At 40.8% G+C, this 21,839-nt stretch overlaps 1 protein-coding gene across 1 annotated transcript in view; it reads right to left on the bottom strand.

The window, feature by feature from the left end:
- Positions 1-8,341: 8,341 nt before the first annotated feature.
- FER1L6 (fer-1 like family member 6) overlaps positions 8,342-21,839 on the bottom strand; it is a 156,113-nt gene continuing 142,615 nt past the window's right edge. Inside the window, exons 40-41 of the mRNA XM_037803393.1 lie at positions 11,610-11,710; positions 8,342-10,226 (exon numbers count right to left, since the gene is read on the bottom strand). Coding sequence (XP_037659321.1) covers positions 10,043-10,226; positions 11,610-11,710 — 285 coding nt within the window. The 3' untranslated portion in view covers positions 8,342-10,042. The remainder of the gene's footprint in view (positions 10,227-11,609; positions 11,711-21,839) is intronic.

Below are 21,839 nucleotides of genomic sequence, written 5' to 3'. Positions count from 1 at the left end.
GGAAATTGAAAACCTAAACAATCTGATAAATGAATTAGATTTAACAGACATCTACAGGACATTACATCCCAAATCACCAGGATACACATACTTTTCTAGTGCTCATGGAACTTTCTCCAGAATAGATCATATGCTGGGACATAAAACAAGCCTCAATAAATTTAAAAAGATTGAAATTATTCAAAGCACATTCTCTGACCACAATGGAATACAATTAGAAGTCAATAACCATCAGAGACTTAGAAAATTCACAAATACCTGGAGGTTAAACAACACACTCCTAAACAATCAGTGGGTTAACGAAGAAATAGCAAGAGAAATTGATAAATATATAGAGACGAATGAAAATAAGAACACAACATACCAAAACCTATGAGATGCAGCAAAAGCAGTGCTAAGGGGGAAATTTATAGCACTAAACGCATATATTAAAAAGGAAGAAAGAGCCAAAATCAAAGAACTAATGGATCAACTGAAGAAGCTAGAAAATGAACAGCAAACCAATCCTAAACCAAGTAGAAGAAAAGAAATAACAAGGATTAAAGTAGAAATAAATGACATAGAGAACAAAAAAACAATAGAGAGGATAAATATCACCAAAAGTTGGTTCTTTGAGAAGATCAACAAGATTGACAAGCCCCTAGCTAGACTGACAAAATCAAAAAGAGAGAAGACCCATATAAACAAAATAATGAATGAAAAAGGTGACATAACTGCAGATCCTGAAGAAATTAAAAAAATTATAAGAGGATACTATGAACAACTGTATGGCAACAAACTGGATAATGTAGAAGAAATGGACAATTTCCTGGAAACATATGAACAACCTAGACTGACCAGAGAAGAAATAGAAGACCTCAACCAGCCCATCACAAGCAAAGAGATCCAATCAGTCATCAAAAATCTTCCCACAAATAAATGCCCAGGGCCAGATGGCTTCACAGGGGAATTCTACCAAACTTTCCAGAAAGAACTGACACCAATCTTACTCAAACTCTTTCAAAACATTGAAGAAAATGGAACACTACCTAACTCATTTTATGAAGCTAACATCAATCTAATACCAAAACCAGGCAAGGATGCTACAAAAAAGGAAAACTACAGGCCAATCTCCCTAATGAATATAGATGCAAAAATCCTCAACAAAATACTTGCAAATCGAATCCAAAGACACATTAAAAAAATCATACACCATGACCAAGTGGGGTTCATTCCAGGCATGCAAGGATGTTTGAACATAAGAAAATCAATCAATGTATTACAACACATTAACAAGTCAAAAGGGAAAAATCAATTGATCATCTCAATAGATGCTGAAAAAGCATTTGACAAAATCCAACATCCGTTTTTGATAAGAACACTTCAAAAGGTAGGAATTGAAGGAAACTTCCTCAACATGATAAAGAGCATATATGAAAAACCCACAGCCAGCACAGTACTCAATGGTGAGAGACTGAAAGCCTTCCCTCTAAGATCAGGAACAAGACAAGGATGCCCGCTGTCACCACTGTTATTCAACATTGTGCTGGAAGTGCTAGCCAGGGCAATCCAGCAAGACAAAGAAATAAAAGGCATCCAGATTGGAAAAGAAGAAGTAAAACTGTCATTGTTTGCAGATGATATGATCTTATATCTAGAAAACCCTGAGAAATCGACGATACAGCTACTAGAGCTAATCAACAAATTAAGCAAAGTAGCGGGATACAAGATTAATGCACATATGTCAGCAATGTTTCTATATGCTAGAAATGAACAAACTGAAGAGATACTCAAGAAAAAGATACCATTTTCAATAGCAACTAAAAAAATCAAGTACCTAGGAATAAACTTAACCAAAGATGTAAAAGACCTATACAAAGAAAAGTACATAACTCTACTAAAAGAAATAGAAGGAGACCTTAAAAGATGGAAAAATATTCCATGTTCATGGATAGGAAGACTAAATGTCATTAAGATGTCAATTCTACCCAAACTCATCTACAGATTCAATGCAATCCTAATCAAAATTCTAACAACCTATTTTGCAGACTTGGAAAAGCTAGTTATCAAATTTATTTGGAAAGGGAAGATGCCTCGAATTGCTAAAGACACTCTAAAACAGAAAAACGAAGTGGGAGGACTTACACTCCCTGACTTTGAAGCTTATTATAAAGCCACAGTTGCCAAAACAGCATGGTACTGGCACAAAGATAGACATATAGATCAATGGAATCGAATTGAGAATTCAGAGATAGACCCTCAGATCTACGGCCGACTGATCTTTGATAAGGCCCCCAAAGTCACTGAACTGAGTCATAATGGTCTTTTCAACAAATGGGGCTGGGAGAGTTGGATATCCATATCCAAAAGAATGAAAGAGGACCCCTACCTCACCCCCTACACAAAAATTAACTCAAAATGGACCAAAGATCTCAATATAAAAGAAAGTACCATAAAACTCCTAGAAGATAATGTAGGAAAACATCTTCAAGACTTTGTATTAGGCGGCCACTTCCTAGACTTTACACCCGAAGCACAAGCAACAAAAGAGAAAATAGATAAATGGGAACTCCTCAAGCTTAGAAGTTTCTGCACCTCAAAGGAATATCTCAAAAAGGTAAAGAGGCAGTCAACTCAATGGGAAAAAATTTTTGGAAACCATGTATCTGACAAAAGACTGATATCTTGCATCTATAAAGAAATCCTACAACTCAATGACAATAGTACAGACAGCCCAATTATAAAATGGGCAAAAGAGATGAAAAGACAGTTCTCTGAAGAGGAAATACAAATGGCCAAGAAACACATGAAAAAATGTTCAGCTTCACTAGCTATTAGAGAGATGCAAATTAAGACCACAATGGGATACTGTGCCGGTTTGAGTGTATTGTGTCCCCCAAATGCCATTATCTTTGTGGTTTTGTGTGGGGCAGGCGTTTTGGTGATGGTTGGATTTGCTTGGAATGTGCCCCACCCAGCTGTGGGCAATGATTCTGATGAGATGTTCTCATGGAGGCGTGGCCCCACCCATTCGGGGTGGGCCTTGATCGGTGGAGCTACATAAATGAGCTGACTTGGGGGGAGGAAGAGAGTGCAGCTGGGAGTGATGTTTTGAAGAGGAGCAAGCTTGCTAGAGAGGAACGTCCTGGGAGAAAGCCGTTTTGAGGCCGGAGCTTTGGAGCAGATGCCAGCTGCCTTCCTAGCTAACAGAGGTTTTCCGGAGGCCATTGGCCATCCTCCGGTGAGGGTACCCGATTGCTGATGTGTTACCTTGGACACTTTGTGGCCTTAAGACTGTAATTGTGTAGTGAAATAAACCCCTGTTTTATAAAAGCCTATTCATCTCTGGTGTTTTGCATTCTGCAGCATTAGCAAACTAAGACAGATACCATCTAACACCGATTAGAATGGCTGCCATTAAACAAACAGGAAACTACAGATGCTGGAAAGGATGTGGAGAAATTGGAACTCTTATTCATTGTTAGTGGGACTGTATAATGGTTCAGCCACTCTGGAAGTCAGTCTGGCAGTTCCTTAGAAAACTAGATACAGAGTTACCATTCGATCCAGCGATTGCACTTCTCGGTATATACCCGAAAGATCGGAAAGCAGTGACATGAACAGATATCTGCACACCAATGTTCATAGCAGCATTATTCACAATTGCCAAGAGATGGAAACAACCCAAATGTCCTTCAACAGATGAGTGGATAAATAAAATGTGGTATATACACACGATGGAATACTACGCGGCAGTAAGAAGGAACGATCTCGTGAAACATATGACAACATGGATGAACCTTGAAGACATAATGCTGAGCGAAATAAGCCAGGCACAAAAAGAGAAATATTATATGCTACCACTAATGTGAACTTTGAAAAATGTAAAACAAATGGTTTATAATGTAGAATGTAGGGGAACTAGCAATAGAGAGCAATTAAGGAAGGGGGAACAATAATCCAAGAAGAACAGATAAGCTATTTAACTTTCTGGGGATGCCCAGGAATGACTGTGGTCTGTTAATTTCTGATGGATATAGTAGGAACAAGTTCACAGAAATGTTGCTATATTAGGTAACTTTCTTGGGGTAAAGTAGGAACATGTTGGAAGTTAAGCAGTTATCTTAGGTTAGTTGTCTTTTTCTTACTCCCTTGTTATGGTCTCTTTGAAATGTTCTTTTATTGTATGTTTGTTTTCTTTTTAACTTTTTTTTCATACAGTTGATTTAAAAAAGAAGGGAAAGGAGGAAAAAAAAAAAGAAAAACAAGGAAAAAAAGATGTAGTGCCCCCTTGAGGAGCCTGTGGAGAATGCAGGGGTATTCGCCTACCCCACCTCGGTGGTTGCTAACATGACCACAGACATAGGGGACTGGTGGTTTGATGGGTTGAGCCCTCTACCATAGGTTTTACCCTTGGGAAGACGGTTGCTGCAAAGGAGAGGCTAGGCCTCCCTATAATTGTGCCTAAGAGCCTCCTCCCAAATCCCTCTTTGTTGCTCAGATGTGGCCCTCTCTCTCTAGCTAAACCAAATTGAAAGGTGAAATCACTGCCCTCCCCCCTACGTGGGATCAGACACCCAGGGGAGTGAATCTCCCTGGCAACGTGGAATATGACTCCCGGGGAGGAATGTAGACCTGGCATCGTGGGACGGAGAACATCTTCTTGACCAAAAGGGGGATGTGAAAGGAAATGAAATAAGCTTCAGTGGTAGAGAGATTCCAAAAGGAGCCGAGAGGTCACTCTGGTGGGCACTCTTAAGCACACTTTAGACAACCCTTTTTAGGTTCTAAAGAATTGGGGTAGCTGGTGGTGGATACCTGAAACTATCAAACTACAACCCAGAACCCATGAATCTCGAAGACAGTTGTATAAAAATGTAGCTTATGAGAGGTGACAATGGGATTGGGAAAGCCATAAGGACCACACTCCACTTTGTCTAGTTTAGGGATGGATGAGTAGAAAAATAGGGGAAGGAAACAAACAGACAAAGGTACCCAGTGTTCTTTTTTACTTCAATTGCTCTTTTTCACTTTAATTATTATTCTTGTCATTTTTGTGTGTGTGCTAATGAAGGTGTCAGGGATTGATTTAGGTGATGAATGTACAACTATGTAATGGTACTGTGAACAATCGAATGTACGATTTGTTTTGTATGACTGCATGGTATGTGAATATATCTCAATAAAATGAAGATTAAAAAAAAGAACAAATGTTAAAAAAAAAAAAAAAACTAAAGAGAGCAGAGACACCTGTTTTCTCTTAATTTGGAAGGAAAGCTGCTGATGGGTTTAAGGGGAAGCTGAGGCAAGGGGCTTGTTTGGAAACTCCTGAGGCAGAGATGCAGGTGGAAATGGAAGTCCTCTCACCCGCAGCTGGGAAAGCGCATCTGCTGTGTTCCTGAAAGCTTTTGTTGGTCAGGGAAGGATGGACTGGATCTTCCTCCCCACCCTCCACCGCCCTGAGGCAATTGTCTCTTGAGAGGCTTCCAGAGAAGCCCCTCCTTTCTTGTAGCATAATCACACCACACGTTTTCAAAGCTTTCCCAGTTGGGCTGAATTCAACGCCTGGTGATAGTGTCCTAGGCAGAATCATCCCCTCCCCACGACCCCTGAGGCCCCCATCCTCGGAACCTGTGGATATGCTACCTGACATGGGAAAAGGACCCATACAGAGGTACTTGAGTTAATGACCTTGAGCTCAGGAGACTATGCTGGATCTTCCGGGTGGGCCGACCTATTCACATGGGTCTTTAAAAACAGAGACCCTTTCCCAACTGTGCTCAGAGGGGATGTGACTGTGGAAGAACAGAGAAAAGCAGCACTGCTGACTTTGAAGATGGAGGATGGGACCAGGAGCCAAGGAATGTGGGCGACCTCTGGAAGCTGGAAAAGGCAAGAAACAACTTCTCTCCTAGAGCCTCCAGGAGGGAAGGCAGCCCTGCCAACACTGGTTTAGCTCAGGGAAACCGATGTCAGACTTCTGACCTATAGATAATTTTGTGTGGTTTTTATTTGTAAATTTGTGAACATTTGTTATAGCAGCAACAGAAAACTAATACACTTGGGAGTATTATTGGTTGAAAAGTTTCTTAGTCTGTGTGCCAGAACATTTCTGAAACACAGGTCTCATCCTCTTTCCTCACTCCCCAACCCAATTAGACTCCTCCTGTTGATTCCACCTGTGGAAATGATACTTGTGATGCCAGCTACTGGCATTTAGGACTGGCTTCATGCCAAGCACAGCTAGGCACTGCATACTTTTCTCCAGTCTTTACAATAACTCTTGCCAAAAGGAGGTATCACCTTCTTTGTATTGAATGAGGAAAACGAGATTCTGAGAGGTGAAGTGAACTGCACAGATAGAAGGATGGAGCCAGGATAGAAATGTCACCCACAGGGTGAACCTCACCAGCATTCTGGAATCTGGCTCCTGTTCTCCATTCCCTAGCCCTGCCCCTGGCTCAGGCTCTCATCTCCAGCCTGGGTATGGTCACTGCCTGCCAAGGTGTTTCCTCTGGAGCTCATCTCCATCAAATTCATCACGCACTGCAGGCAGAGCAACTTCTCTAATATACAGATAAGTTCTTGCTTAACCCCCTCAGAGATCCCTTCTCTCTGCTGCATAAAGCCCAGCCTACGTAGCATGACATTCAAAGCCCTTCACAACTGGTCTAATCCATCCATTCAAACCCTCCCTGCTACGGACCTGTCAGAACATCACTTTGCACCATAATATGCCATAGACTTCTCATCACCCCATCGTAAGCCTCCTCAGGGTGTGGCCCCTACATAATTTTCCAGCCCTGTCTCAGGAACCTCAGCCTCTCACTATGGCTCTCGCCCTTTCAGACCCCTTGCTCCCTCCCACCGCAGGGCCTTGGCATCTGCTGTCTTCCCTGCTTAGAGCACTTGTCCTGTTCTTCATCTCTCTTCCTCATGCTTCATCTCCTTTCAGCTACCACTTCCCCCAGGAAGCCTTCCTTGACTGCCAGTCTGGGTGTGGGCTCTCCATGAGATGCTCTCACAACTCCTGCACTTTGCCCCTGTTCAATCCATCAGTTCATAATTGTCTCTCTGTGTGATTAGTTGATTGAGGTCTTCTCTCCATCAAACTACGCTCCATGAGAGCAGGGACTTTATCTGGCTGTGCACTTTTGTGTGCCCAGGGCTGATTACAGCACCAGGAATGAAGATGGAAAGCAAGCATTTCCTGTAGAATGAATCAACACTAAATGATCCCAGCTGTGAAGCCAATTCTATGATTTCTATTTTATGTGTCTTATAAAGAAAAGAGAAAGAAACACACCAAATTTTCAACTGGAGGGTTGAAACAGTTGGTCTATGTCTCTCCTAGAGACATAGAATTGAATAGTCTACCCTGTGGATTGTTTGTTTTTGTGGTAGTTGTTTTTATTGTTGCTGGTATTAATTTTGTTTTGCTTTGACTGGGGGCAAGGATTCAAGTGTAAAAACGCAAACAAAACCACTCTGAAACAGATTTAAACTAAGAAAAATTCTGATCTGTCAAATGAATACATTTAAATTCATCTTATCTATTAATACAAGTAGGGACTCATGACAACTTCTTGGGAAATGGGATCTCTGTTTTTTTTTAATTTTTAGACTAACATCTTTAGGGCCTGGGCTTCAGAATTAGGCCTAGAAATAAATACATAAATTTATTTTTTTTGTTTGTTTATTTTACATACAGGATGAGCTATGATATCCTATGTATAGAACATCAGACAGAGCTGATTCCAAAATTATCTTTGATTTCTACTTCTCACACATTTCTTATGATGCCATCTGATCTGAAAGTGTTTCAGATGTTTCTGCTAAAGGCCTTTCAGCATTTCAACATCTTTGATATCAAAAGAAAATTGATAAACTCTATTTAACCTAGAATTATTTTAGATTTCTTTTCTAATTTTTATTATGGATTTGAACAATGTGCCTTATATTTGTCAAGAGTTTAGATGTTATTTTCCTGGCCACAATCCAGTAAGCAGCATAATACCTTAATTCTAAATTTTTCCTGGAATACTGCTGTCGTTTTCCTTTTCAGCAATGCCATACATGTAAGTTGTGCTTATTCTTAAAACTCATCCATGAAACCCATTCCTTACATGGTGCCCTTCTTGAACAACCCATAATTTGAAGCTAAAACAGTATCTTAGGGTGCTACAAGAATGCAAAATTCATGACAGCCGGGCCATGTTAATCCTATCTCAGCTATTCCCACTGTCTAGCCTAGCACATAGGAGTCACAAATATTTTTTTGACTCAAAGAATGAACACATTAAAATTATATTATTTATTAAAAACATTTTACATCAAAAAATACATGTTTATTTTAGACATTAAGGGAAACAGAAAAATAAGAAGGAAAATAAAAGAACTATCACTTATAGATAACCACTATTAACAGTTTGGCATATTCCTCTAGGCATTTTTTTCTCTGCATATAGATATATATTTTTTTTCTTTTTACATCCTGCTGTACATACGGTTTCCTAATATACATATAAACCTACAATATATCCAATGTATGTGTTCCAAGCCATCAAGTATTTTTCTGCTATGTCATTATTGACTGTTGTTATTCTATAGTAAGAATGAACCATCATTTATTTAATCAGCCCCACATGGAAATTTTGCTGATGTGGTAAATACTCTGTTCCCCAGCACTTGGGGAAAAGAAGACCTCACAGTTCCTAGGCAGGGAGCCATGCCAAAGTCTAAAACTACACAGAACATGCCTCAGTCTTTCTTTGGTGAATCAGGAACATCCTTTGCTTTCAGGAGAGTCACCCTGTACAGGGATAAACAGTAGCCCTGCTGCCTCTGGTGTAAAGATGGGACGTCCAACCCAGCCTCCCCCCACACACCAAAGGACCCTGATGACAGAAAGAGGAAACAGTTGCCATAATTCTTATGATCCCAAAATTCTACCTTGGAATTGAGGCCAACATTCCTGAAATTCCTTTGCTATCTTATTCTGAGAAAACCAGCCCCTCATTTCAAAAGATCTGGACTGCATTACTTTGAAAATCAATGGTTTACCTTTAAGAAATACCAGCCCCATCTGACAGGTGCATAGGATGTTGTTTCTAAGGCTGCCATTGAAATTAATTTGTGGTTGAACTTCATGATGGAGTCGCCCATGTATGACAGGCAGGCTAAGTGACAAAAAGCACCAGGGGTGGCTGTTGGCATCATATTCTGTGAAAATGCCGGACTTGGTGGGGCCTGTAAAGCTGGCTAAAGAGAATTCCTACTAGTGGTGAGGACACACACACACACAAACACACACACACACACACACACAATCAGGTTTCATATATCTTACAACATTTCTTAAAATTCCTACTTGGAAATTGCCATAGAGCATAAATCATAATGGATTTTTCTAGAATATACTACCTCTGTTGAATGTGGTCTACAAATGTGGACTTTAATGAAAAATCAGCAACATCTTGTCCCTCTAGATGGGAATTTTAACAATGAGGTATTTTAGGTGATTTGCTCTAAGCCAGTTTCATAGCCTGGACAAGTGAATGTGTTCTGTAAATTGTAAGGATTAAACAAGGTTAAGATATGTGGGGCAGGTTAAATATCTAGACATGTGCTAAAATGTTTTCAGTCTACTTGCTATGAAATTTTATTTTAAAAATATACTTCTAATAAAATCTCAGACCCAGAATTAAACTTCTCAGAATAACACCAATTGCATTAAAAAAAAATTCACCCAAGTCAATTTGAGGTCACTATTGATTATCCTGAGGTGAAGCAGTTATTATTTCAAGCTGTCCACGGACAAAACCATGACTTAAGGCTTACAGGTTTGGAAGCTGGTGTCGGGGTCGGGGTAGGGAGGGCATGCTTCGCCTCTGTCTCTTCTAGAAAGAGCTGGCCTGTCCTTGGACGTAAGGGACCAGCTCTTTTGGTTTCATCCCCTTCGCCCCCAGCGCAGTGCCAGCCTGCAGCAGGAGCTCTTAGATGTCTGCAGGTGAGGAAGAGGAGGGGATTCGTGGAGAGCGAGGGCCGGGTCCTCGGCCGTCCTCTATGAACCCACAACGATCTTCCGGCTTATGGCTCCGGGCAGGGTGTAGATGAAGAGGACCAGGAAGACGATGAGGATGATGAGAAGGAAGCCAATGATGATGTACTTCTTGTAGTTCTTCCAGATGAGATAGTACAGGCACTTGAAGGGGCTCAGAATCCAGGAGAAGGAGGTGTTTGGGCGGCTGTGGGGGAAGTGAGAGAAAACCAGTTAGGGACAGGAGTCTTGTTGTCAACACTCAGGGATCTCAGGACCCAGGAAGCATTTCTGGCTCCCACTTGCTGGGGCCACAACGTCAAAGTGAATATGGGAGAGGCCCGGGAATGGGAGAAGAATGTGTTGCTTGAAGCAGGAGCAGCGTAATGGGTTGGATGATAATGATTCCTGCATCATTTGAAAGGTTGGCCTGGAGGAAGGCAGGAGGCTAGTTACAACCCAGCCAGAGGCTGACCTCCCTCCACCTGTCCAACCCTCACCAGCTTGAGCACAGCCTCCTCCAGGAAGCCTCCCTGACCACCCCATCCATAACGATACCTCTCACTCTGATCCCCACCCCACTTACCAATTGACTTACCCCCTTCTGGAATCCAATGTATTTGTCTTCTATGCTCTGATAACTATTTTTGTGAGTTTGTATGTTATTTCTCCCTAATAAGCTCCTGGAAGGCAGAGGCTATGTCTTTTATTTCTTCTGTGTTACACAAAGTAGCTTTTTCAAGTGCTAAGTATACATAGTAGGAGCTTAATATAATTTTGAATTAATGATTAAGCACTCATTATGTTCCTAACACTCTAATAGATACAATGTAGGTGCAGAGTTAAGACCACTCGTGTTGAATCACTTGGAGAGGGACAGAACAAATGCAATTTCAAAAAGTAGTTTTGTATGCATATTCATGTCTATCTCTCTCTCTATAGTCATGTTTTATTTGATATATAGCCATGGATCAAACTGAATAGGGTAACCCTTTCTCTAAGTAATTCTACTTCCGGGAATTTATTTTAATGTAATAATTTAAAAAGGGAAAAATGTCTTCATTACATTATAATAATGGGAAAAAGTTAGAAGTAAATTAAACATCCAGTTATGGGGTGGGGAAACCAAATCAAATATGGGGTATTAATTTTATGGAATATTCAATAGCCATTAATAATTCTAATTATGACAACTCAGTAACAAAACAGAACTTTGCAGGAAAGGATAAGTGAAATATTAAGGCAATTTTATATGTATAATTAGAGATTGAGTAGAAAAATAATTAGGTGAAACTCATATTCACATAAAAAAATGAACAGAGAATAATATATATGAAATTATTCTAGAAATGCTTATGTGGTAAGATCATAGACAAACCCCTCCTCCTTCATTTACCAAACACTCAGTAATGTTTTTATGTTTTTCAATGATGGAAACAAAAAGCTACGTAAGTTAGCTGGTACCTATTGACCACGTCCTGGCTTCTGAGTTTCCCCCAGAGACCCCCGAGTTGAATCCCCGCATCCTCGGCTCCGCAGGGCACAGAGAGCCATTCCCCTTTCCAGTGCCCCCATCCCCGACTCCACTCACTTGGGCTTGGCCAGGGGCTCTGGCTCCTTTCGGGCTTTTCCTACAGGATTTTTCTCAGCTTCTTCTGCCGAAACTAGGTGGAACTCAGCTTCAACCTTGCCCTGTATAAAGATTAAAGTTTTAGTTTCCAGTCACAAAGACATCTTGGGGCAATGCCAACCGCCTAGGAGAAGTATCATGTTGGGGGATGACAGCAAGTATTTTGACTACCCTGCTGCTTTATTTTGAGAAAAATTCTCGCCCATTTGGTCCCAGGAGAAGCCTCTTTTTTTTTTTTTTTTTTTTTTTGAGGAACAACAAAACCCCTGAAATGATGTTACTGTTGAGTTTTGTGAAGAGAGGGACCCACATGTATAGACACACTTAGACTCAGTCACATGTACTATTTTGCCTGTAATCATTTAATATCTGAAGAGATAATATTATTATAGAAACAATATAATTAGAAAGGGGACTAATTACTTGACTGGCAGAACCCTTTTGAATCTGCCTTCTTCCTTCTTTGCCAAGGATTCTCAAGAGGAATTCGTGGGCATGGCCCCACCTGTGTCAAATGGTTTTTCTGTCATCCCTTCATTCTTTTTGTTGTTCCCACTAATTGTTTTAGAATTGTCTTCTTATCCCAGCATTCCCTCCCGTTTCTTCTCCCCTCAATAGGAAAGAGCTCTCTGATTTGAAAACTGTGTAATGTATTTCTTCAGTGCACTAAGCCTAAGTTATTGTCAGTTGTGTAAGTCTTGGATTATAAAAAGATGAGCCAAGACTCCCGCAGAAGGTAAAAGTCATTCTTTGTTGTTCATTCATTTGCTGACTATGTTTTGAGGGCTCTCTCTATGCCTGGCTCTGTTCTAGGCTCTGGAGATTTAACAATGAGTAAGAAAAAACAGGCTCCTCGATCTTCTGGAGCTCACATTCTTGGTGGAGGAGACCCTCTCTTCTCCTGCCTCTTTTGGTTTTGTGATTGAGATTCAAGGTGATCGGAGGCAGACAGAGCTGGTAGGAGACTGGAGCATCATCAAAGAGTTTAAGCATTAATGATCACTGTCAAAGCTTCTCTTGGAATCACACACAGATGGGGACATTACCTGACTTCTGTGTCATGGAAGATTTCTTATTCCAGTAAATAGGTCTAGGATTCTGAGAAGCCATTAGTCTCCTGTTAACTTACTGATTTGACCTGAAAAGGCCAGGAATTCTTAACAAGAAGGTTTGGTTGCTGGTAGCCATAACAATGTTGCAGGAGAGAAATTAGAGAGAAGTAGAGTATTTGTGGGGAGAGGTACTGGGGTAGGGGGATGCTGAGAAGAGAGGGAGTGGCATAGCTGCCTGGGTTTCTAGGGAAGCCATGAGTTCACATGGAGGGATCTCACCCATTCTTTGGACTGGAACCCTGGCCCAAATCAGAGGAGCCTGAAATGCCCTATGATTCAGAAATGTTCCTGAAAAACATCTATTTATGTAGTCTCATGATGCCCCTTGGGAAATCTTGGCCCTGTAAGCAATGACTTGCACATACAGGGATTCAGGAAATATTTCAAAGTAGAGTAATAATAATAATAATATTTGAAAGTACAGTAATAATAATAATAAAAGTGTGACTATAAATGCAGTCTTTATCAAATAAAAGTGTCTTTATCAAATAAAAGTGTGACTATAAATGCAGTCTTTATCAAATGCCCACTTTGTCCCAAGTTTGTTTGTTTCTCTCACATTTGTCTGTCTGTCTGTCCATCTGTCTATCACAAAAGCAAGGAAGGGAGGTCTCCTTTTTAAAGGTAGAGAAATGAAGCCTTAAGAGGTCAAATACCCTTCTCAAGGACACACAGGCAATAAGCCGCCCAACTGGAATTTGAATCCAGGTCTTTATGATGTCAAAGCTTTCCATTATAGCAGACTGCTTCCCCACTTATTTATCCACATATCAGATGATTGGACTAGAAACTTTACAAGGCCCTTTCCAACTCTAACATGAGATGATTCTATGAGTCTCTTTATTTTTTTTTTTATCTTCATTTTATTGAGATATATTCACATACCACGCAGTCATACAAAACAAATCGTACTTTCGATTGTTCACAGTACCATTACATAGTTGTACATTCATCACCTAAATCAATCCCTGACACCTTCATTAGCACACACACAAAAATAACAAGAATAATAATTAGAGTGAAAAAGAGCAATTGAAGTAAAAAAGAACACTGGGTACCTTTGTCTGTTTGTTTCCTTCCCCTATTTTTCTACTCATCCATCCATAAACTAGACAAAGTGGAGTGTGGTCCTTATGGCTTTCCCAATCCCATTGTCACCCCTCATAAGCTACATTTTTATACAACTGTCTTCGAGATTCATGGGTTCTGGGTTGTAGTTTGATAGTTTCAGGTATCCACCACCAGCTACCCCAATTCTTTGGAACCTAAAAAGGGTTGTCTAAAGTGTGCATAAGAGTGCCCACCAGAGTGACCTCTCGGCTCCTTTTGGAATCTCTCTGCCACTGAAGCTTATTTCATTTCCTTTCACATCCCCCTTTTGGTCAAGAAGATGTTGTCTATCAGTCTCTTTATAATCACGTCTTAAGGCACCTGTCTTCTTGGTCCTCAGTTTTCTCATTTGCCAAATGGCCAGATGCTCTCTAAGTCTACTTCTGCCTCTAACATCTAGGATTTATGAAAGGCGTAGCTAAAACCCAAGGAGCCTCCACAATACTTTATGGCTGGAAGGAATCCAAGAAGCCAGCCCAAAATTCACAGTTGAGGGGGCTTATTTCCAGAGGTCTTTCAGAGATGACTTCAGCTTCAACCAAGCAGTATATTTATACATTAGGAGCTTCATCTAATTCCTCTCTACTTCAAAGAGATGCCCATTTGCTCACTGTCAGTTTAAGAGAAGCTAACCAAGCAGGAAGTTCCAGAATGCTTGGGAGGGAGGATAAAAATCAATGGAAAACAAGTTAGGACCACAGTAAAATGATCACTGCTGCCTCCTTATTCTCCACTGCTTAACAATAAGCTCAACCACAGGGCTTTGTGATTTGGCATTTCAAACATGCATATTCCATTCAACAATCCTGCAAAGTAGAGCATTTTCATTCCCATTTACAGTCAAGGAAACCAAGGCTTGATGATGTTTGTTAACTTGTGTTTCAAACCAGGATTTGTACCGAGGCACTCTGACACCAAATCCCATTCCTCTGTTACTTTATGTGCCCAACTGGACCTTTTTGTAGGAGTAGGCTATTTATTTAGCAATGAATAAATGTGCCTTTTCTGAAATATTCTAGAGGAACCCTAAAATTGTTGCCACTGGCATTTGCTATGTTAACCTCTATCTAAGGTCTGGCCTTGGGGTAGTTCAAAGAAGATTATAGCACAGCACAGTTCATCACAGCATAGCATAGCATAATATGGTATAGCAAGAATTGGGTGACTAGGATTTGGTGCAGACAGAGCTACCATTTACTAGCTCTGTGACCTTGGGTAAACAATGTCCTCTATGAGTCTCACTGTCCTGGGGAAATTAATAGCATGAACCCCTTAAGGTTGCTTGGAGGAGTAAATGAAATAGCATATATATGTGCTTAGCCTAGTGCCTGGTAGGTAGTAAGTCATCAAAAAAAAAAAAAAAAATGAAAGTTGTTATCCTTCAACATTATTTCAAGGGGAAAATACATCGTTTAATAGGAAACATCACCTGCCATGGACTCAGATTTCCTCAGAGTGGGGGGGGGGGGCAAAGAAAAAGGAGACAAGGAATATTAAATTAATTCTGCTCTAGGCATAGGAGTCGTCAGTTATTATTCCGAAGAGGCTCGTCCCCGCATCACTGCCTTGCCTGAGTGGTCACGGAGGTTTTACAGTGTCAGGAAGGCAGCAGAAGGACTTGGATACTGACTCATTCTGATAAACACAGGCTGCTCATCCGTATCTCTCCACCCAGAGGCCTCCAGGTCCTATTTCAATCATCACTATTCGCCCTAGCATCAAGTGGAGGCTTTAAGCTAATGATATCCTCCAAATGTAATTTTAAATCAGAGCTAGGAAAAAAGCTAACTGTTTCGGGAGACTGTTAACCTAATGATATCTATAGATGGAAGGAAATGATAGGGTAAGGCCACAAAAATTCGAGATTTGTTGTACTGCATATATTGTATATATGGGCTTCAAACTTTACAAAGAGATGCCTGGGGAGGCTGTGAAGTGATGGGGTTCAGAGTGGACACACTTTCCTCAGGAATAATTAATGCCTATTAAAATGCAACCCTCACTATTTGAGATGAGGCATGCTTATAAATTAATGGTGGGAATGTACACCTGCAAAATATTTTAGGAAAAGGAATATGTGTAAAATTTCATGTAATCATACTCTGAACCTAGAAATTCCACTTCTGGGTTGCTAAATTGAGGAAATAACCCAAAACTCAGAAGAAGTTTATGCGCAAACACAGTTAATATTCTTTTGGATATTGAAATTGTCTTATTTGTCAAAATGAGATGGCCCAGACTTATCTTGTATTTTCTCTGCTGTAGACCTGGAGTAAGACATTTCTCTAAAGTTTTCTGATTTCTTTTAGTAGGCATAGGAGTCATCAGTTATTCTCCTGAAGTATTAATAAACCAGGAATTGGGTACAAAGTGTATTCTTTGCTGCTGGGGTGATTTTTACTTCTAGGTCTTTTCAATGAAAAGAGCTATAAAATATATTTTAAAAATCCGTGGGTCCACAGTGATACCAAAAAAAGGGGGGGAGGGGGAAGGGGGAATCTTATTGGAGGTGATTCTTATACCAATTCTTGATTTGAAAACTTGGTAATTAAAAAAAAAAGACTCCTGTCTTTTTTCTTCCTTTTTTTTTTTGGTGGGGGAACTGATATTTATTTCCACTTGGTGAGTAAATGCTCTTCTTAGCCAATAAATGCCAACTAATAAATAGGGAAAGAATTATAGAAGTGATAGATAGAAAGATAGATAGATAGATAGATATAGATAGAGAGATGATAGAAAGGAAGGGAGGGAGGAAAGGAAGGAAGGGTGGATTAGGGTGGGTTAGAAAAACTGTTTTGTAACCCCAATGTAAAAATTAATCAAGATCACCAGTGGTTGCTAAAACCACTGTGTGAAAGGTGGAGGCAGAACAGAGGTCTCCCACAGTGCCACAGTGTCACCTCACAGGTGACTTGCTAATTGCGAAGGGAAAAATGTACCTTTATAAAAAAGAGATCTCATGGTCACTGACGCAGTCCAGCAAACACAGCATCACTAATAGCAAGCCCGTCTGATATGTGCTTCCTGACATGATTCAATATGAAATAAACAGTATCACATATTAAGTATTCTTGACAAAAACGTTTAACCTGAACCTGATAAAGCCATCGCACCTAACTTCCAGCTTACAGGAAATCCAGAGGATAGAGGAACAAGATAAGCAACATCATGAGAAAACCACCAGAGAAGTCATGCCTGGTCTTGTTAAATAGTCAGTGCCATGGGAGAGAAACGGTGGGGGACTGTTCTAAAACAGACAAAGAGATCCAACAACCCAAAGGACATGTGAATCTTGACTGGACCCTATTTTGAAAAAGAAACAGCTGTAAGAGACATTTTGGGAGCAGTAGGGTCTCCTTTTTATAGATGGAGAAATGAATAGGGTGTGGATATCAGATTATGTTAGGCAATCATTATTAACTTTCTTATTGGTGATGATGGCATTGTGGTTATGCAGGAGAATGTCCATATTCTTAGGAGATGCATGCTGATGTATTTAGGGGTGAGGTGTCAGGATGTCTACAACTTACTCCTAAACGGTTCAGCAAAAAAACCCAATATACATACACATATGCTTTCATATATATGTATATATGTCTGTGTGTTGTATACGTGTGTGTGTATATATACACACATCCATACACTCAAATATATAGACAAAATAAATATGGAAAAACATTAATAAGTGTTGAATCTAGGTGGTAGATCTATGGCTGATCATTTATTCTTCCAACTTTTCTATATGCTTAAATTTTTAATAAATAAATTTTAAGGAAAAAAAATGATTAAGCTATTTTGAGATTATGAAGAATAATTAGTAATTAATGATGGTGGTGGTGATGCTGATGATGATGTAGGGAAATGTTCATTATCACACTGAATGAAACAAAAAGAAGACATAATTTTAAATACAGAATGATCACTACTATGTAAAGGTAAACAAAATCTATACATAGAAAAACTACTAGTAATAATTAAAACATCAGCAATAGTTTTCTTTGAATGTTGCACATATAGGTATTATATCATCCTTCCCACATTTTTCTGCCTTTCAAATTTCCTATAAAGGAATATTTTTCCATAAAGGCATATTTATACCCTATCTTAAAAATTATGTTCACATGGAAATATCTCCCTTCTCTGCTCCCAGAGAATCTTAATTTGCCACATACTGTTTAGATGATGTGTCTGTCTGCCAGCTCCTCAATTAAGCTGTGAACTTCTGGATGCCAGGAATTCATCTTACTCATCATTGAGCCTTTAGCACCTACCTACAAGAATACAGCTATAGTAGATGCTGGCAATTTCTTCAAACTAACTTCCCTTTTCATTTCAGTTGTTGATGTCCCTGACTTATCTGGGCTAGCTAACTGTCAACTTGAGGGATTAATCCCAAAGAAACATCCCGATTTCCATCTCCTAAAAGAGTGATTTTCCTAAAAGGTCGCTTTTAGGAGTACTATTAATTGGGGTAAGGCAAATAAAATGTGCAGTGTGATGTGTTCCACAAAGAACACCCGTCAATACGTTTTTCCTCTCCTCCCTCCAAGGGTACATGTTCCTTGACAATATTTTTCACTTACTATGAGGACAGCCTCAGTCCTCACTAGAAGCTGTGTGATCCAAATGTCGAAATAACACTGCCTGAGTGTACAGATAAACAGCTTTAAAAATAAACCTGGCAGGAGCAGTCCATAAACAAACCTCTTCTGGCCTGTTGAGGACTGCAACAAGAGGCCAGGGACGTTCCCACAGCTGGTTTCAAAGGACTGCAGGAAAGACACCGTGGAGGCCCCCAGCCCGACCCACCCATTTCACAGACACAGAAACTGAGACTCAGAGACATGAATCATCTGGGGAGCGGCAGAGCCTTGGCAGAGGTTTTCAGTCACATCTTATTACTACAGGAACATCTGACTTTCTACCACATAGGGGAGAAAGTTATTGGTGGGTTAGCTTCCTCCCTGTGGTTACTGGTTACTTAAGGAGGAAAGAGAACGAGGGCAGCTGGCTCACACTGGGACTGCACAGGCCAGAGCAGGCTTCCGGGGCCAGGCGTCATGCTGAGGCCACTGGGGCTCGGACCACGGGCTGCAGATGTGGGTGAGGATGAAGTTAACGCTTCCTTTCCTTTCGGATGTCACCTCAGACTTCACCTCCATGGGGAAGCTTTCTGACTCCTCCAGGACCAAGCTGGATGTCCCTTCTATCTATTTCCATGACTCTCTGCCAGAAGAAGTGTTGGGTTTGAATCCCATCCTCCCCTGACTAGCTGTGTGACCTTAGACAAGTTCCTTAACCTCCCTGTGCCTTAGCTTCCTTATCTATAAAACAGGGAATGATAACATATGCCTATCTCTTAAGGTTTTAGCAGATAAATGAGTTAATATACATTTAGCAAATAAATGAGAGTTTAGAACTGTGCCTGCATGAGTCAGTACATATTAGTGATGCCGGTTATTGCCACAGTCAAAGCCCTGTCAGAGCCCTCCCCACTCAGCAAAGCTGTGGTTGCTTCTCTTGTCTGTCTTCTCACTACACCCCAAGCTCCCTGAGGGCAAGGGCTGCACCCCATTCATCTCTGTGCTGGGGACATGCTTCCCAATGCCCACTCTAAGGGGGTGCTCTATAATTGCTGAAAAAATGAGTAGCTGAATGAGCTGCTTGATAACCTCTACTCAGAGGCGGAAACTACACATTGAATGGAGATGAAGAGCATTTAATTCAAAGCTCCTATACTTCCTAAAGAAAGAGTCTTTAAAAGAATTTCCCGTGGAAGTCAACCATCCTGGCCAGTTCATCAAGAAATGCATTTGTGAAGTGATTGAAAGTATCATGGTAGAAGTTCTAGTCTTTCATTTCCCCCTTTCTTGTATTTACCAAAAGTTTAATCCCTAAGGATTAGATGCTGCCTATTAACTAAGATCCTTCTGTTCTGAGGCATTTCTATCATCTTGGGGGAACAAAAGGAGGCGGGAAATGGGCAAGGGCTCAAGCAGAATTCTGATATGTATCAAATACTTCCTATGTTCCAGGTACACAGATTCTCTCTCATTTAAGCATCAGAAGAACTCCATGAAGTGCATACTGAATTGTCTCTGTTTTACACATAAGGCGCAGTATGTTGCCCAAGGTCACCCAGTTGGTAAAGCAGGAAGCCACACTTTGAACCCAAGTGACTGCTGAACTGGGGCCACTCCAGGCTGCCACCCACCCCCCATTGTTACTAATCACACCCTTTAGGGCAAGCCAGAAAGCTTCTGTTTTAACCGGAATGTGGTTTTGTTTTTTCCCCCCTGATACACAGAAGCCCTCTGGGGGATCCTGAATTATTCAAAATTTGATGTCCTCATGAAGAAGGTACCTTTCTTCCATCAGGACTGTAAGAGGCCATCTGGCCTGGGGGACCCATGGGAGCCAAGAGAGAGGGGCCTCTAATGGACTCTCCAAAGCCCGAGGGCAGAGAAACTCTGCACTGAGTCCATCAAACTGGAAAGTAAATTTCCCATAAATGTCTCCCTTAAGACCCAGTTGTTATAGAGCTATTAGACACAAGCATTTAGGTCACTATCATATGCTGACATGGCCAACCTCTGGTGATCAGGGGCCAGTGAGGTCAGCCCGGGAGAAGGGGCTGCTCCTAGAGATAACCCTGCTCGGACCAGTGGGTGGTTCAGATTATAAACTCAGATCCTTCTACGGTCTTCATCCAGTCTAGGAAAACAGACTGACATAGCCTAAATGGGCCTTCACCCATTCACTGCTGACCCTGAACAACCTATATGTATCCTTCAATCCTCCTGCCATCAAAATCCACCTGCCTTCTGTCCTAGTTCTTTAGGACACTTCTAAAGTCACACGTGGATTTTCTTTATCAATCAATATGTACTAATATGTTCATTCATTCAAAGGATATTTACTGAGCATTTACTATGTGCTCAGTATACTAAATACACAAAGGTGGAAACCATATAAGCTTTTCAGTTTTAGGGTCAATTTCTTAATTTTTCATGTATTTAGTGACTCATTCAATAAATATTGATTGAGTATCTATGATGTGCCAGGCACCAGGTTAGACAGTGAAAATTCAGAAAGGAAACAACAGAAAGAGAAAATACTCTTTGGCCTCAGGCTGCTCACAGCAGAAGATCCACGAAGTCCAACATGGTTACCCATCAGTGTGATAAGAGCTGAGGAAGCTCAGTGCACGCTGAGGGTACGAGGCAGGCCTCCCAGAAGGGGGACAGCTGAAAAGAGTCTCAAAGCACTGAAGGAGTGTGAGTTCTCCCGGAGGAGAAGGCGGAAGGGCCTTCCAGGCAGAAGGACCAGTCCAGAGATCAGGAGGGGCCTGGGGGAAACAGGAAGTGGCTGGGGAACAATGAAGTTCAGGATGGCTGCCAGGGCATAAGGACGGAGTAGTGAGAGATGAACTTGTGGAGACTTCCGAAGAGTCTATACTAACGGTTTCCACTAACTTACTTCCCAGTCATTCTACAATCCATGCCAATGTGTTGCTGTTCTCACCATTCCATTAACAATTGTTTTTTAAAAAACTTGAGATACAATTCATATACCATAAAATCCACCCTTTTAAAGTGTAAGATTTAGTGGATTTTATTACATTCACAAAGTTGTGCATCCATCACCATTATCGAATCCCAGAACATTTTCTTCACTTCAAAAAGGAAACCCTACACCCATTGAGCACTTGCTTTCTATTCCCCTCTCCCTGGTCCCTAGAAACCACCAATCTACTTTGTGACTTAATGGAGCTGCCTGTTCTGGACATTTCATATAATGGAATCATGTGATATGTGGTCTTCTGTGTCTGGTTTCTTTCACTGGACATAGTGTGTTCAAGGTTCATCTGTACTATAGCATGTGTCAGTGCTTCATTCATCTTTATTGCCAAACAAGATTCCATCCTATGGATATGCCACATTTTGTTGACGGGCACATCAATTGATAG

The sequence above is a fragment of the Choloepus didactylus genome, chromosome 14 (assembly GCF_015220235.1).
Source record: "Choloepus didactylus isolate mChoDid1 chromosome 14, mChoDid1.pri, whole genome shotgun sequence".
NCBI lineage: Eukaryota > Metazoa > Chordata > Mammalia > Pilosa > Megalonychidae > Choloepus > Choloepus didactylus.
This window is presented reverse-complemented; position numbering and strand designations above follow the sequence as displayed.